At 35.0% G+C, this 13626-nt stretch overlaps 2 protein-coding genes across 2 annotated transcripts; both read right to left on the minus strand.

Annotated features, from left to right (window-relative positions):
• Positions 1-1692: 1692 nt before the first annotated feature.
• On the minus strand, positions 1693-3570 carry LOC145576129 (peroxidase 47-like). The gene is made up of 4 exons (XM_081633918.1): positions 3264-3570; positions 2960-3148; positions 2531-2693; positions 1693-2090 (listed from the first exon to the last, which is right to left on the minus strand). Exons 1-4 carry the CDS (start codon positions 3522-3524, stop codon positions 1693-1695), a joined length of 1011 nt encoding a protein of 336 aa, XP_081490044.1. The 5' UTR covers positions 3525-3570.
• Positions 3571-6623: 3053 nt separating this feature from the next.
• Positions 6624-11771, minus strand: LOC145574416 (PHD finger protein At1g33420-like). Its single transcript, XM_081632199.1, has 5 exons — positions 11018-11771; positions 10274-10400; positions 9313-9528; positions 7763-8377; positions 6624-7655 (listed from the first exon to the last, which is right to left on the minus strand). The coding sequence occupies exons 1-5, from the start codon at positions 11346-11348 to the stop codon at positions 6818-6820; spliced, it is 2127 nt and encodes a 708-aa protein (XP_081488325.1). The 5' UTR covers positions 11349-11771; the 3' UTR covers positions 6624-6817.
• Between the last annotated feature and the right edge of the window lie 1855 nt (positions 11772-13626).

Raw genomic sequence — 13626 nt, forward strand, 5'->3', positions numbered from 1 at the left:
GAACCCTAGCTTCCGCCACTACCCGAATTGTCTCTAGGGTCTCAATGCTGAGGAAAAATGGTAGAAAAAGTGTTGGGGTCCCTGACTCCGAACATGCGAGTCAACATCTCATCAATCAACTCCTTATTTCCCCTCTCCATTTCGGCGATATGGGCTGCCAATTTGGTTTGCATCTCAACCTCCATTTCAGTGCAAACATCATCAGTAGAATTAACAGCAGCAGATTGTTCATCGTTAACTTCCATACCAACAAGCATCTTCATTTCTTCAACGGGTTAGTCGCTCTTCTCCATTTTCACTCTCTTGAAGATCCAGAGATAGTCGAAAATGGTGATCAAGAAATGTGGAAATTGGAAATGGAAATTTAATGGGTGGATGAGTGAAGACTAAGAGTGAGAAAGGGAAGGAGAGAAAATGAAGAAAGGAGGAGAATGAATAAAAATGTAAAATGTTAGGATTGTTTGGTTTACAATATAAAACCGAGAAAGTTGACATTGATGAAATTTGATAAATTGGAAAGTTATTTGGTTGACACATGAATAAAAGTAAAAAGGAAGGAAGTGGAATTTCATAACTTCCCACGAAACAAAGGAAGTAAATTTCCTAATCACCCTTGGTCAATCAAAATTCACAAGAATTTTGAATTTCTAAATTGTCTACCAAACAAGTTTATGAAATTCCTAGAAATTTGATTAGAGAAATAGCTTTCCATGAAATACAACTTTCTACGAAAATTTAATTCCTATATCAATCATACGAGGCCTTAGTTTATGAGAGAGTGACAATTTGCTAGTAAATTAGAACTTATGTCATGTATATCTTGGGCCAGGGCCTCATGGCTCTCATGCCCCTCGTTGAGGTGACAAACGGATTATTTAGATTAGGTACGTATAATTAGCTTTGTATTTAGATGTTGAGTACGCTTGGTGTAAGGAACTAAGGATTGTGATATAATAGACGGGTTATAAAGGACTGGTTATTGATTCTTGCTTAGATATCATGTTTGTTGCTTTGTGTTGTATCCGATTTATCAGATTAGAGATAGTTATAGAGTGATAGTGTAGTAGGCCAATTTTCTAAAAATCTCTTTCTTTAGATGGTTTGATCTTGGTGAACATTGAGATCGTGTAGTCATGGGATCGAAAGCAATACATATATTGTCAAGGTATTTTTGAGTCGGGTATAGTTGAATATGCTTAGTCAACTCTTGCTTAAAGATGTATCAACCTTGTAGCAAGTATTGTTATCTAAATCATTTTTTTACATGATACTAGTTAGTGTGATGGTTAATCATTGTTAAATTTGACTATAATATTAAATGCATTGACCAAACTATGCATCATAAAAAGATACTTTAATAAGTTATTATAAAATGATGGTAATTGTTAAAGTCATAGAATATAAGATGATGCATGACATAAAAGATTTGACTTGTTAGGGATCAACACTTGAAACCTTCATCTTACCTAAACATATCTAATATATTGAATTACATATGGCATGACATTACATAAAATTCTAAAACAAAATGCATAGCACTAATTACACAAGTAAGAAAATTAAAAGCATATTCACAACATATCTAGTTTACATTACAAGAAATCTCTCAAACTCGATCTACCAATAGTATTATTCATATTGTTGTGTCGTTTCTACGTGGCGTGTTCCAGATGAAAGAAGTACGTAACAAAATCAATTAATTTTCCTACAATCTCTACGAACTTCTCCTTTAGCTCCTTCTTTGACATCGAGCAAGCTCATCTTAACCATGGCGCGTTGAAAATCCATGAAGAACATAGCTTCATTCATGGCATAACCATTAACAAAGCCTCGAGTTCTAGGGCTGTCAAATAAGGTTTGATCAGAAGTAAGCAAACCAGCCTTGTTTTGTAGTGCATGGAAATAAAGGTTGTCAAAATCATTCCTTGAGGCATCAAAGGGTTGTTCTGCTTTATCACCAGCACTACATGTCTTAGTAAGTGTACTAGCAAAATTAGCATCTAATGATGGGTCCACTTCATGTGTATTATCGAATTTGCTTAGTCTATTCTTGAATGAAGCGCACCTTGCCACTCCCAATGTGTGGGCTCCTACATCAAGTAATCAAGGAATAAAACAAGATTAGATGATAAATTGGAATATGTTGCATACTATATTAACATATTGTGATTTGTGAGTGGGGTTGGTATTAGTTTAACACTTGATATAGGCGAAATTCGATTCAGCTTTTAGGTAGCGTTCAGCAAGCGTATTTTAAAACTTTATCAAATTAAGTTATTGCTTCATTCTAACACATGTAATCATGTTGTACGATGATGATAATGAACAAAAGAATTGCGCAACTAACAATTATCATGTCACATCATGATTGAGATATCAAAATTCGAATACTTCTCTAAAATTTTACTTAATACACATATTAACTTAACTGATCGTCGTTTGTATAATTGTATGTATAACCAAAGAAAGTACAAAACATCTACTAATGAAATAATGTGTCAAGAATGTCAAAATTGAAGAATAGTGGTACCTGACAAAGCGACCATATCTTGAACAGTAAAGCCACGTTGTCCAAAAACTCTAATGAGCTCGGAGCTATTAAAAGTGGGAAAAGGAAGATTGATTGTGTCTTCTATTTTTGATCTTCTTCCATCTTTCCTTCCTTTAGGTATTTCATATATTGGACCACCACTCTACATAATTAAAACTTTAAAATTAGAAAGTAATCATGCTTTATACGAAGTATATCTTAATGATGCATGATGATAGTAATTGCACTACATCAATTTTGGCACATACTCATGCAACATTACCCTTATCAAATTGTCACTTTACTGGTTTAAATAAAGTTAGATATAAATGACAATCGTTATTAAGCGTAGATAAAATAAATTACTCCTTTTTAGCTATATGATCCAATATTAGAATGAAAATCAAATTAAGTATTATCTTATTTTACCAAGAAAACTGCATCTCTAGCAGCCATGGCTATAATATCAGCACAAGAAACTACTCCAGGACATTGATCCTCGAGTTCATCCTTAATGTTGTCTATGAGTTCATATCCTCGCAAGCTTAGATTTCCTGGAGAATCCTTCTCTGCCGTATTATCCTTTGTCGAGTCAATAAGGATTGATGCATCACATCCCTACGTACAAAAAACAAATTAAATCATTTACATATGAGTCGAAATTTCATGCAAAGAGATCATTCAATTCCATATAATATGCATTAATCATTAATCAAGCACAATGCAAAATTACCTGTATCCAACAGTCATGGAAATGCATTCTTAAAAGAGGGCCAGCCAAGGTAGGATCATCTTGAAGAGCCCTAGAAACTGCATCTCTAACAATTCCATCAATCATTGGACAACTCATGATATAATAATTCATGGACACTGCATCAACTCCAAACCTAAAACCTTTAGCTACCATCCCCATCAATAGCATTGCCCCGATAACATATCGAAACATCATCCTAGCAATGCTTAAGGAAGAATTACTAGAAGATAATGGTAACATTTTTATTATTTGGTAGGCTTATTAGTTATTACAATATAATGAAGATTATTATTTTGTTGTATATGTGAATGAAATGTTTAATAATGTAGCTAGATGTATATATAGAGGGTGGGAAAATGGTTTATTGATGCAAAAAAAAGAAAAAAAAAAGTACAAAGACATACTATAATGGATATAGAAGATGATGAAAGTGGAAGATTGTAGTGGACCATAATCTAGGGTTCCACTTAAGATAAAATGGGAGATGTTCAAAAACATGATAATCCTAGTTAAATTATGTAATTGCATGCTTGATTGCATGGTAATAGACACGTTAACATGGTTAAGATTTTAAGATGTTAATGGTTCATAATGCTCCACCGCCCGCCAAATATATAAATGTGACTAGGAATTTGGGTATAATTGCTAAACTTCAAACCATGAACAAAGACATTGTCTTGATGTGCATTGTTGATTCATATACGTATAAAATAATCTATTATATGTTTAAAGCATTTTCGAGTTTAGAGTCAAAACTTATTCAAATTAATGCTCCACAATAAAATCAACTTTCATATATGATAATCAATGTTGGGTTTTTAAAGCTCAAACCTGAAAACTTTTGTCACGATCAAATAAGCCTCTCTATATATACTAGCTAGTCCATACAAAGGTCGCACATTTGTTAGAGTTTTTATACTTCCTTCGTTTTTTATTTATTGCACCAATAAGGACTTTTGCACTATTCACTTAATCTTTTTTGACCATCATTTGTAATTTATCCATTACGAAAAATATAGTCATGTGGGATCTAATTAGATTCGTCTCAAAATCTGATTTTTAAATATCAATTTTTTTATAATTTTTACAAAGTAGAATTGAAGATATTAGTAGCTAAAGTAATGCATTGACAAGCGTGAAATCCTTCATGGCGCAATAAAAAAAAAAAGAATAGAGAAAGTATATTTTTTTGACAAGGAGACGACTCATATTAGAAGGAGTAGATATAATTCTCTCATATATAGAATGAGATTGGTGAAATTTGGCCCCTTGTCTCACATTTGTTTGATAAAATGACAAGTTTCCGAACATATTAAATAGAACTATATTTGTCAAGGTACATGTACACATGTAATGAGATAATTAAATAAAATGTCATTAAGTGTAGTTTCATATACAAGTATGATATTAGATATATATAATTATATAGACAATATTAGTAATAGAATTATCTAGAATTTTTTAAATAAAAATTAGCTTAGTGAGAAGTTGGCATGAGAAATGATTATGAGTTGAAGGAGTGATATACGTCGTATAGTTTGGTCTTCGTCATGATTCTCAACTTGAAACGAAGTCTACACCGCACATTATCAGCATTCAGCACGCTTCAATTCTACTGGTTTTTTTGGAAAGTATATTGGTATCCAGCATTTCAGCAGCTGAAGTTTTCAAATGCAAGACTACTCCTACAGACATAGAATAAAAGAAACTCCATTTGTATCCCATCTATAGAAAAATCGCAACAATTTGACATATACACTATGCGACATACAATTATTAAAATTTATATTTACAATTAATTATCTATTTATATATCTCATAATTTAATGTTATACATTATTACTAATCCAACAATTAATACTTTACTATAATTACATGAATAGTAATATTTACTATAATTACATGAATAGTAATGATTCACATCTTTCATGTCTTAGATTAGAAATTGAACTACACCTTTCAATTTGATGTACTAGGTCTTTTACAAGTAATTTTCCTTTGTAAAAATTGGATCTATGTAGCATAAACCTCTTCCAAAGAGAGAAGATATAGTCATCCACTCATCCTAATGGTGGATGAAAGTTCCTCACAAATATAAGGAAGAGTTCATTAATCTAACCTATAAATTAAAGCAACAAAACAAAAGAATAGACTGTAAAAATAACCATATATAACCATATGATGACTTTTCACTGAAAATTGACTTTTCCTTAAAAACTGATGAAAGCCCTACAATATTCTCTACCGAAGGCTAGAGTTTGAGAGAGAGCAAAGATGGGTCGTTTTAAATTTTAACTTCATTTTTTTAATTAATTTTCAATGCATGATATAACATAAGATGTGTTTAATTATAATCTCCTATCCTAGAATTGTCTAGACAATATCTATTGCAACATATATGATGCTTGAAGTAGCAAAAAAAAGATGATTCTATAATTTATTAATTTAGAAACATCACGAAACATATTGTGACATGGTTGCATCACTCCAAAATGCCACGATGCAAAAGGAATGACAAGCTAAGCATATTAATGAAAGATAGAATCCATAATATTAATGAAAGATAGAATCCATTCCAACAATAAAACCAAACAACTTTGGATTAGCTTGAGTTTTAGAATCCATACCTGTATAGTATGAGATTTCATACCAATCCATTCCAACTTGATGAACCAAACACCTCTTTAATCACTATTGTATAGGTCGAGGAGTTGTTAATAGTTTGATGTCCATGTCAAATACGAGTGCTTGTGAGTAAACAGCTCTTACTTTCATGTGTACTTATATATTAGATTAAATATTTTTAATGTTCTTACTTTCATGTGTACTTATTTGTTAGATTAAATATTTTTAATGTTAACATATGTACTTTCACAGTTTCACTAATTGATTTGACGTTTACGTAATTTATCAAATTTTCTATGCTCTTTCTATATTGCAATGATTGATTTGAGTACAAGGGATCAAGATAGAATGAAAAACAAAAAAAAGAAGAAGAAAAAAAAACTTTATCATTGTAATAATTTTAGGTATTAAATGCTTCCCAAAAGAGACAAGTAATAGTAAATTCCCATATGCAACCAAACAAGGCCTACATGGTCAATGATATGCAATATAGTATGGACTACAGACACACAGAGTTCCTCTGTATGGCTGTATTGTAAAACAGAGAAAGTGAATACAATCAATGAAATATACAGAAATTTTACCAAGTTGAAGCTAAAATAAATCAACTGCAGATTATGTTAGAATTTTTTTTTTCTTGTCATTTTTTTAACTTTTCATTTCCGTATCTACAAAGCTCCATCCTGCGCAGTTAGAGTGCATAGCATTTACAAATTACAAAAAAGAGTGGAGCTTAAATTAAACCCAAAAAATTTAAAAGGGATTCCTACTGACTAGAGTGACTACTGCAACTGAAGTGTTCTTCAGGCCCTTCTGAAGATATGTACATGTTTTCCTCGTCGGCCTGAAAAAAAAAAACCCTAAAAAGGAATTTACAAGGGCAAAAAACAAAAACCAAAAGGTCTAACCTAACGTACATCAAACAGCATAGCCAAGCTTTTCCCACCTCCACCACCGATCATGATAGACTCATCCTTGCAGTTCAACCCTACACTATCAATGGCCATCTGGCTCATGCCTCCGCACTTAATGCAAAGAAACTTTGCTGGCACAGCTTCAGAGTCCAGAATTCCAGCACACCTGGTGTGCTGCCAAACACCACACCCATCACATGCCAACATTCTCTCTCCATCGTCATCATGGGCCCCACAGCCACACTCTACCGTCCATCGCTCGACCCCTCTTTCAGAACGGAAACGGCCCAGCCCGTTCTTCAAGGGACACCTGCCCTGAATCCTCACGGTCAGGAGGGAAGGAAACAAAAGCCTGACTTGGGTGGAATCCTTTACACCTCGATAGTCAACTAGCTCTTCTGCTTGAAATCCTTTAAGCATTATGTAAACTTCCTGAAAAACCTTTGAAGCTTCAACTTTAAGGTCAGAAATGGTGGCCTTTAGTGGTAGTGCAATGAGTTCTGGTGGTGGCCTTATAGTGTGCTCTTCTGATAGGTACTCAGGTAGTTCTACTTGGCAATATATCAAGATTGCAGAGGGATTCTCAGGTGGTAATGTGGTCTCAGGCTTGTAGTTCTTCACAAACTGCTTGCAATCAAGAAGTCTTGACGCCGCACTGACTGCACACTCCCGTCTTCCCTTGGGCCCAAAGTTCATCATGGTCAGGGGATGAAGTAGATTTTCATACAAAAATCTCATGTCCTGTAGAATTTTTTCTCTGGATGGGTAGTTCAGAGAAGAAGGATATGTACACCCAGAACTGCCTAACAGAGAGAAGTTTCCAGACTCAACCCTGAAGATGAATTTCAATTAGATTTCAGAGGCTTGCACAGCTTGAAAAACAATACTAACATAATTTAGAAGCATAAAAAAATTGAAGGAAAAAAGGAAAATGCTTACCTATACTCAAGTGCACCAGTATTAGGGTTACAACGAGCATGAACAATCATTCCTTCAGGAGTCTGCTTGCCACCAAGTTCCTTGAGACAGTAATCCAGTAGCTCTGGAGAGCCTACTTTACAAACAGCCCCTCTCAGGGTACGCCAACTCACCCATTTGGAACCTGTAACTGCACGTAAAACTCTGATCATAGCAGCCTCAACTCGTTTGATGTCACTTGTCGTCCATGCACATAAGACCCCTGGTGCACAAGAACGACGCTTTTTGAACGAATCTTCACTGACAAGGGATGATTTTTGCACATCATGGACCAGACTCATCACAAAGTGAAAGAGGTCCCTCATATTTACAAGCTCACATTCTGAGAGAGACTGGTAAAAAAATATCAAATCCTGAATGTGAGTGCGTGGCTTCCTCCCTTGGCAGATGAAGAAAGAGAGTGGCAAATTGGAGAGAGTTTCAACAGCCTCTCTATAGGAATCTTGAGTAAGGGCAAAGCTTCCAGACCCAAACTCATATCCCCAGTTACCATACCATGGGTGCCCCTTTGTAATAGCATGAAGAAGCCGGTACTCCATCCCATACTTTTTGGATACATCCATGACACTGATCTTTCTGTTGATGTTTGAAAAACAACATTGTAGGGTCTTAAGAGGTGTATAGGAAGTTAGGTAGGCATTAAAACATAATTGATGTAATTATACTTAAAAGACTTGGGAGCGACCCCCATTTAACTTGATAAGCCACATTTGGCATATTTTGAAAATTATAGAAGAGAGCTTATATATTAAGATTGCTATGTGGATATCGTCATTTTAGAATATTCATATACCATCATTATGTTTACATAAGAGAAATATACTATGGATCAAAAATTCAATTTACTCTTAAAAGAGCACAGACAGTTATCAAGGATAATTTGGGTGACACACAGTCAAGTAGATAGAACAATCTAACATTCGAATTTTTGTCAGCCAAGGAAGAAAAAAATAAGTTTAATTTTGGCAACAAATGTTGGAAAATTAATTTGTATATTTGGCCCAATAGAATAAAAGTATATCCCCACCTTACCACCCACCACCCTCTCTCTCTCACCCACCCACCTTCTTCAATCTCTTTCTTCAGATTTTTTTTCTTTCATTCTTTTTCCCCTTTATAGTTCTCTCTCTTTTTTTTTTTTTTAGTTCTTTATAATTCTGTTGCTGATTTTATCTTCAACATTCAACAACACCACACTCATGCATTTCATTCTCCTTTTACCTTTTTTTTTTTCCCATCCTCACAACTTTTACCCCCACAGAATAATGGACTGATATCGAATTTCAAACAATCGCACAGGTTACAGTTATAAAAAAAAAAATAAATAAATAAATAAAAAATAAATAAAAAAATAAATAAAAAAAAAAAAAAAACAAGAATACCCAAATGGAAGATAGAAAAGAAAGTTGCTCATTGTAATTGCAAACTTTTTAATCTCTAATTTTTGAAATTTTTCATCCTCAAGAAAGTAAAGAAAGGTAAGAGCACCATGTACAATCAAGAGTCCTAACCTGACTCCAAGATATTTACATAGGCGATCCCAGAAGTCCATAATATCAGTTCCAGAAAGGACCCTTGAACCACCTTCTCTACCATTGACTCTAAGAAGGTGTCCATATCCATTAGCATGGACAACACCGTGCAATAGATGAGTAGTGTCCTCCAACTGGTTATACACCCAGTCTTCAGTCTCATCAGAAGTCATCACATGCTGGCATGTCTTACACCTATAAGAAGCAAATTATGACTTCGTTATTGAAATTACTCAGCAATATAGCTTTTCAGTTTTAAATTCAAGATATGTGTTCCATTGCTACAGACATACATTTATATAGTAAGAGCCAAAAACATTATAAAAAAAATGCAGCAATCCAATCACAAGACAGACTATTTTCTGCTTTCCAGTCAACTTCTAGATTAAATATGAAGTAACAATGCCTCAACAAAAATCAGGGACTAACAACCCAAATTTCTTCCACAGTTCCACTATCAATTTATATACTACAGAATCAAATTTGATCCACAATACCAACAAGTAAACAAATACAGAACAGACAAAACTGTGAGAAAATTTTAAAACAAATAAAACAATTGTTTACATCTTACCAAATAAGAGAAATACAAACTCTAACACAGCAAAGTCAACAATCATAAAATTTCAATTACTACATTGTTATCAACTAGTGCCACATTCAAACACCACAAGATATTCAAATGTTGATTACTGCATTATCACACTTGTTTATCACTCCAAGTCTCCAAATAGTTGTATAATAACATGAAAAACAATATTCAAGTAGGTATTGCCTTCATTTTCATAACATAACATAACAATGAAACTGCAAACCAAACAATATGAAAATAATGAAATAGGGGATGAATGCGGACCAGGATCAAATCCCGTCTACATCACTTTCCTTTTCGACACCCTATTACACACAATAAAATAATGAATGAGAATAAGTAGCTCACCTAGGATCAGCAAGATGGATTGAATCACCACATTTAGGACATGGCTTAACAAACCCACCAATTGAGTTCCCATCTGCTTTAATTATGAAATGATACCTCTTTGTGCATACTGGATGCCCACTCCATCCTACATTACCAATTACACAAACATATTCAGTACAAACATAATATTTTATGAATATAAAAACCATAGATTATAATTTTATACAAACTGAATAATGACTTTGTTTGTTATTATTATTCCTAAAAATCTCAATTGTGTGACTAGATGGCCCCCACAGTGTCTGAAGTGGACTCAAAAATATTTTTGGATAAATCAAATATCCAAATCAAAATATTATTATTATTATTAATTGATTATTGTTTTTACGATTTTACCCTTTAATTAATATTAAATCATGGGCAATTTAGGAAAAAGGAAGTAAATTAATGATGACGGTCCAATGTATTTGTACGAAAAATTACTCAATCACGCAATAAGTAAGGCCCAGTCACACATAACTCAATCGCTTCATGCCACTTGTCCTTACTAAACGACACCGTTTTATTGTCCGTTTCCACCCACCCCCAAAATAACTACACTTTACCCAAAACGACACCGTTTTTTCCCAGAAAGCATGCAGAAACACCGGGCCATATATCCCGCTGAGTCAACTCGGCTGAGTTAACTCGGAAAAATAACCGTTACAGAAAAAACGAAGGGGAAACTGAGTCGGTTTACACGACTCGGGCGAGTTGACTCACCAACGACTCGGCACTGGTCGCAGTACACAGATCTAGATCTGGCGACGTCTTCCTCGACAACATCGACGCAAACGACCGGAGGAGACGAGTTTTCCGGCGACACCGGCGAGTCACCGGCGCGGAAGAGAACCTGCCACGTCACTAGGTGAGGGAGGAGAGAAGACGGCGGAGGAAGAAGCGCGTGACGTGCTAGAAACGCCTTGATGTTAGACCTAAACGGGGCTCCGGCGATTCTCTGGCTAGATCCCGGCGCCGGGAAACCTAGAAAGTCAGGAAACTCGGCGGTGACTCGGCGCTTCATACGTTTCAACGACCTAGCGTTAACCACCATTGATGAAGAGGAAAAGTTGCAGAGATTTGAGATTAATAGAGAGGAAAGAGGATCTAGAAAGGAAGGGTTAGAGGGTTCAGATCTGAGAGGAAGAAGAGAGAGGAAAAGGGGGGAAAATCAGAAAATGGGAAATTTTTCAGATCTGGGAAATTAATGTTTGTTTGTGATTTTAAAAACTGGAGCTTTTTTTTTTTTTTTTTGTTATAAATAAATAAATGGTGAATTTTGGGGAGGTGGTGAGGTAATGGATGCTTTATTTGAGCCTCGAAAAAAGTGAGGAAGTTTGAGGAGAGAGAGAGAAAAGGAAGAAGATGATGTTGATTTTTTCAAAAATTAAAATTAAATTATCCTTTTTTATTTTAAGGGAAAAATTATCCTTTTTCTTAGGAAAGAAGAAAGGCGGTTTGTTTGGAAAATACGGAGTATTGAATTGATTCATGGATGGTTATATTTTTGGTTAGGCGGGATATGATATGATGTGAAGAGGAGAGAGAAATTAATTAAAGTAAAGATGGAAAATTAAAGCTGGTGAATTGGAGAAGGTTAATTGAATAAATATGGAAAAAGTTGCGCATCTAATGGCGTTTTATACTCCGTATGGACATTGTAATGTTGTGTAGTAATTGTATATTTATTCAATTTTTTGTGTTAATTACTACGAGTACTTTCTAGATTTTAGGGTTACTAAACATGCCCCTTGGGCATTGGAGGTTATTTGGGAGTTTGGAATGGGACCCGCTTTTTCAGCACATACTTTTATTTTTTTTTTGAAATTTTTTACTAATTCGCTCCGTATTACTACTCTGTATTTTTTTTTATTAGTTTTATTTATTACGCTTGTTGATGCAAAATGGCAAAATTTGAGTCATTAATAAATTAATTTATTATCTATAAATTTACCAAAATATAAGGTTGCACCGGCAATTATGAAAATCAATGTTGTCATTAAAAAAAGAATGGAAAAAATATACTCCATATAATAATAGGGGGTGTTAATGTCTCCGTCAAAAAAAAAAAAAAGAGGGGTGTTACTATCAATAAAAAAGATCAAAACCGCCCACATTTAGTGTGAATAGACAACTATGCCTTTAGTATTTCACCACTATCTTCCCTCTAGCCACTAATCACTAACACCTTGACACTACAACCCTGATCGGCGACGACCACCGCAACTACACTGATCGGCAACAACCACCGCAACTACACTAATCGGCAACGACCACCGCAACTACACTGATCGGCGTCCCACCACATCCCCCTTAATGATGAACCACCACCTTCCCTCGCCGATGGGAAGGTGGTTGTTTTTTCTATTTCCGACAATCGTGGTAATTGGAGCCCAAAATCGGTTATCGTCCGGTTACCAACCATGGTAATCGGTTTTGGGCTCCAGTTACCATGCCTAGTAACCGATTTTGGGTTTTGGTACCATGCCTGTGGCAACCGTTTACCATGCATGGTACTCGGAGCCCAAATCCAGTAACCTAGTACAGTCTCCGGTTACCGTAGTTGCCGGAAATAAAAAAATAAAATCCACCACCTTCTCGCCGTCGAGGGAAGGTGGTGGGTCGTCATTAAGGGGATGTGGTGTGTCGTCGGTCAAGGTAATGGTGGTTATCGCCGGTCAAAATGGGTGGTGGGTTATCGGAGAGGATACGAGGTGGTGAAATAGTAAGGGCATGATTATCCATTCACACCAAATGTTGGTGGCGGTGATATTTTTTATGACGGTGTTTAGCAATCCACATTATAGGTAACGTGTTAAGATCTAATTTATACATGTATAAATGTAATTTACTGATAAGAATTGTATCTTTCAAGTTTCAACTCTCGTCGAATATGTGGATAATTCCCCTTGAGGTTATTTAAGTGGTAGGGTATGTACTCTTACCCCACAAACCCAAATCCCCAAAGTGCCTTATTTGCTTAGGGTTTGATCTATTAATCTGATAAATTCAAATAAGTATAGATAAGATAAAGATAAATTCAAATAAGTAAAAATTAGATAATTGAATACAACCAAAAAAATGGACTGATTCACCAATACGAAGTTTCAATTTCATGTAACGTACTATATTTTTATGGGGCATTTTTTTATGTGGCAGGGGTTACTCGAGTTACTTGGTTAGGGGTTACTCGAGTTAATCCTGATTGAGTAACCCCTCAAGTAACCTCTGATCGAGTAACCCCTCAATTAACCCCTAATCGAGTAACCTTTGACCGAACCCCTCGGGTAACCCCTGACCGAGTAATTCGAGTAACCCTTGATCGAGTAACT

This window comes from Chenopodium album, chromosome 13 (assembly GCF_948465745.1).
Source record: "Chenopodium album chromosome 13, dcCheAlbu1.1, whole genome shotgun sequence".
NCBI classification, from domain to species: domain Eukaryota; kingdom Viridiplantae; phylum Streptophyta; class Magnoliopsida; order Caryophyllales; family Amaranthaceae; genus Chenopodium; species Chenopodium album.

Coding starts and splice junctions, on each gene's coding strand:
- LOC145576129 (XM_081633918.1), bottom strand. CDS start 3,524: ATGTTACCATTATCTTCTAGTAATTCTTCCTTAAGCATTGCTAGGATG. Junction 2,694..2,959: donor CTAGAGATGCAGTTTTCTTG/GTAAAATAAGAT, acceptor TTAATTATGTAG/AGTGGTGGTCCAATATATGA. Junction 2,091..2,530: donor AGATATGGTCGCTTTGTCAG/GTACCACTATTC, acceptor TACTTGATGTAG/GAGCCCACACATTGGGAGTG.
- LOC145574416 (XM_081632199.1), bottom strand. CDS start 11,348: ATGGTGGTTAACGCTAGGTCGTTGAAACGTATGAAGCGCCGAGTCACC. Junction 10,401..11,017: donor CGACCAGTGCCGAGTCGTTG/GTGAGTCAACTC, acceptor TTGGTAATGTAG/GATGGAGTGGGCATCCAGTA. Junction 8,378..9,312: donor TGTAAATATCTTGGAGTCAG/GTTAGGACTCTT, acceptor AAACATCAACAG/AAAGATCAGTGTCATGGATG.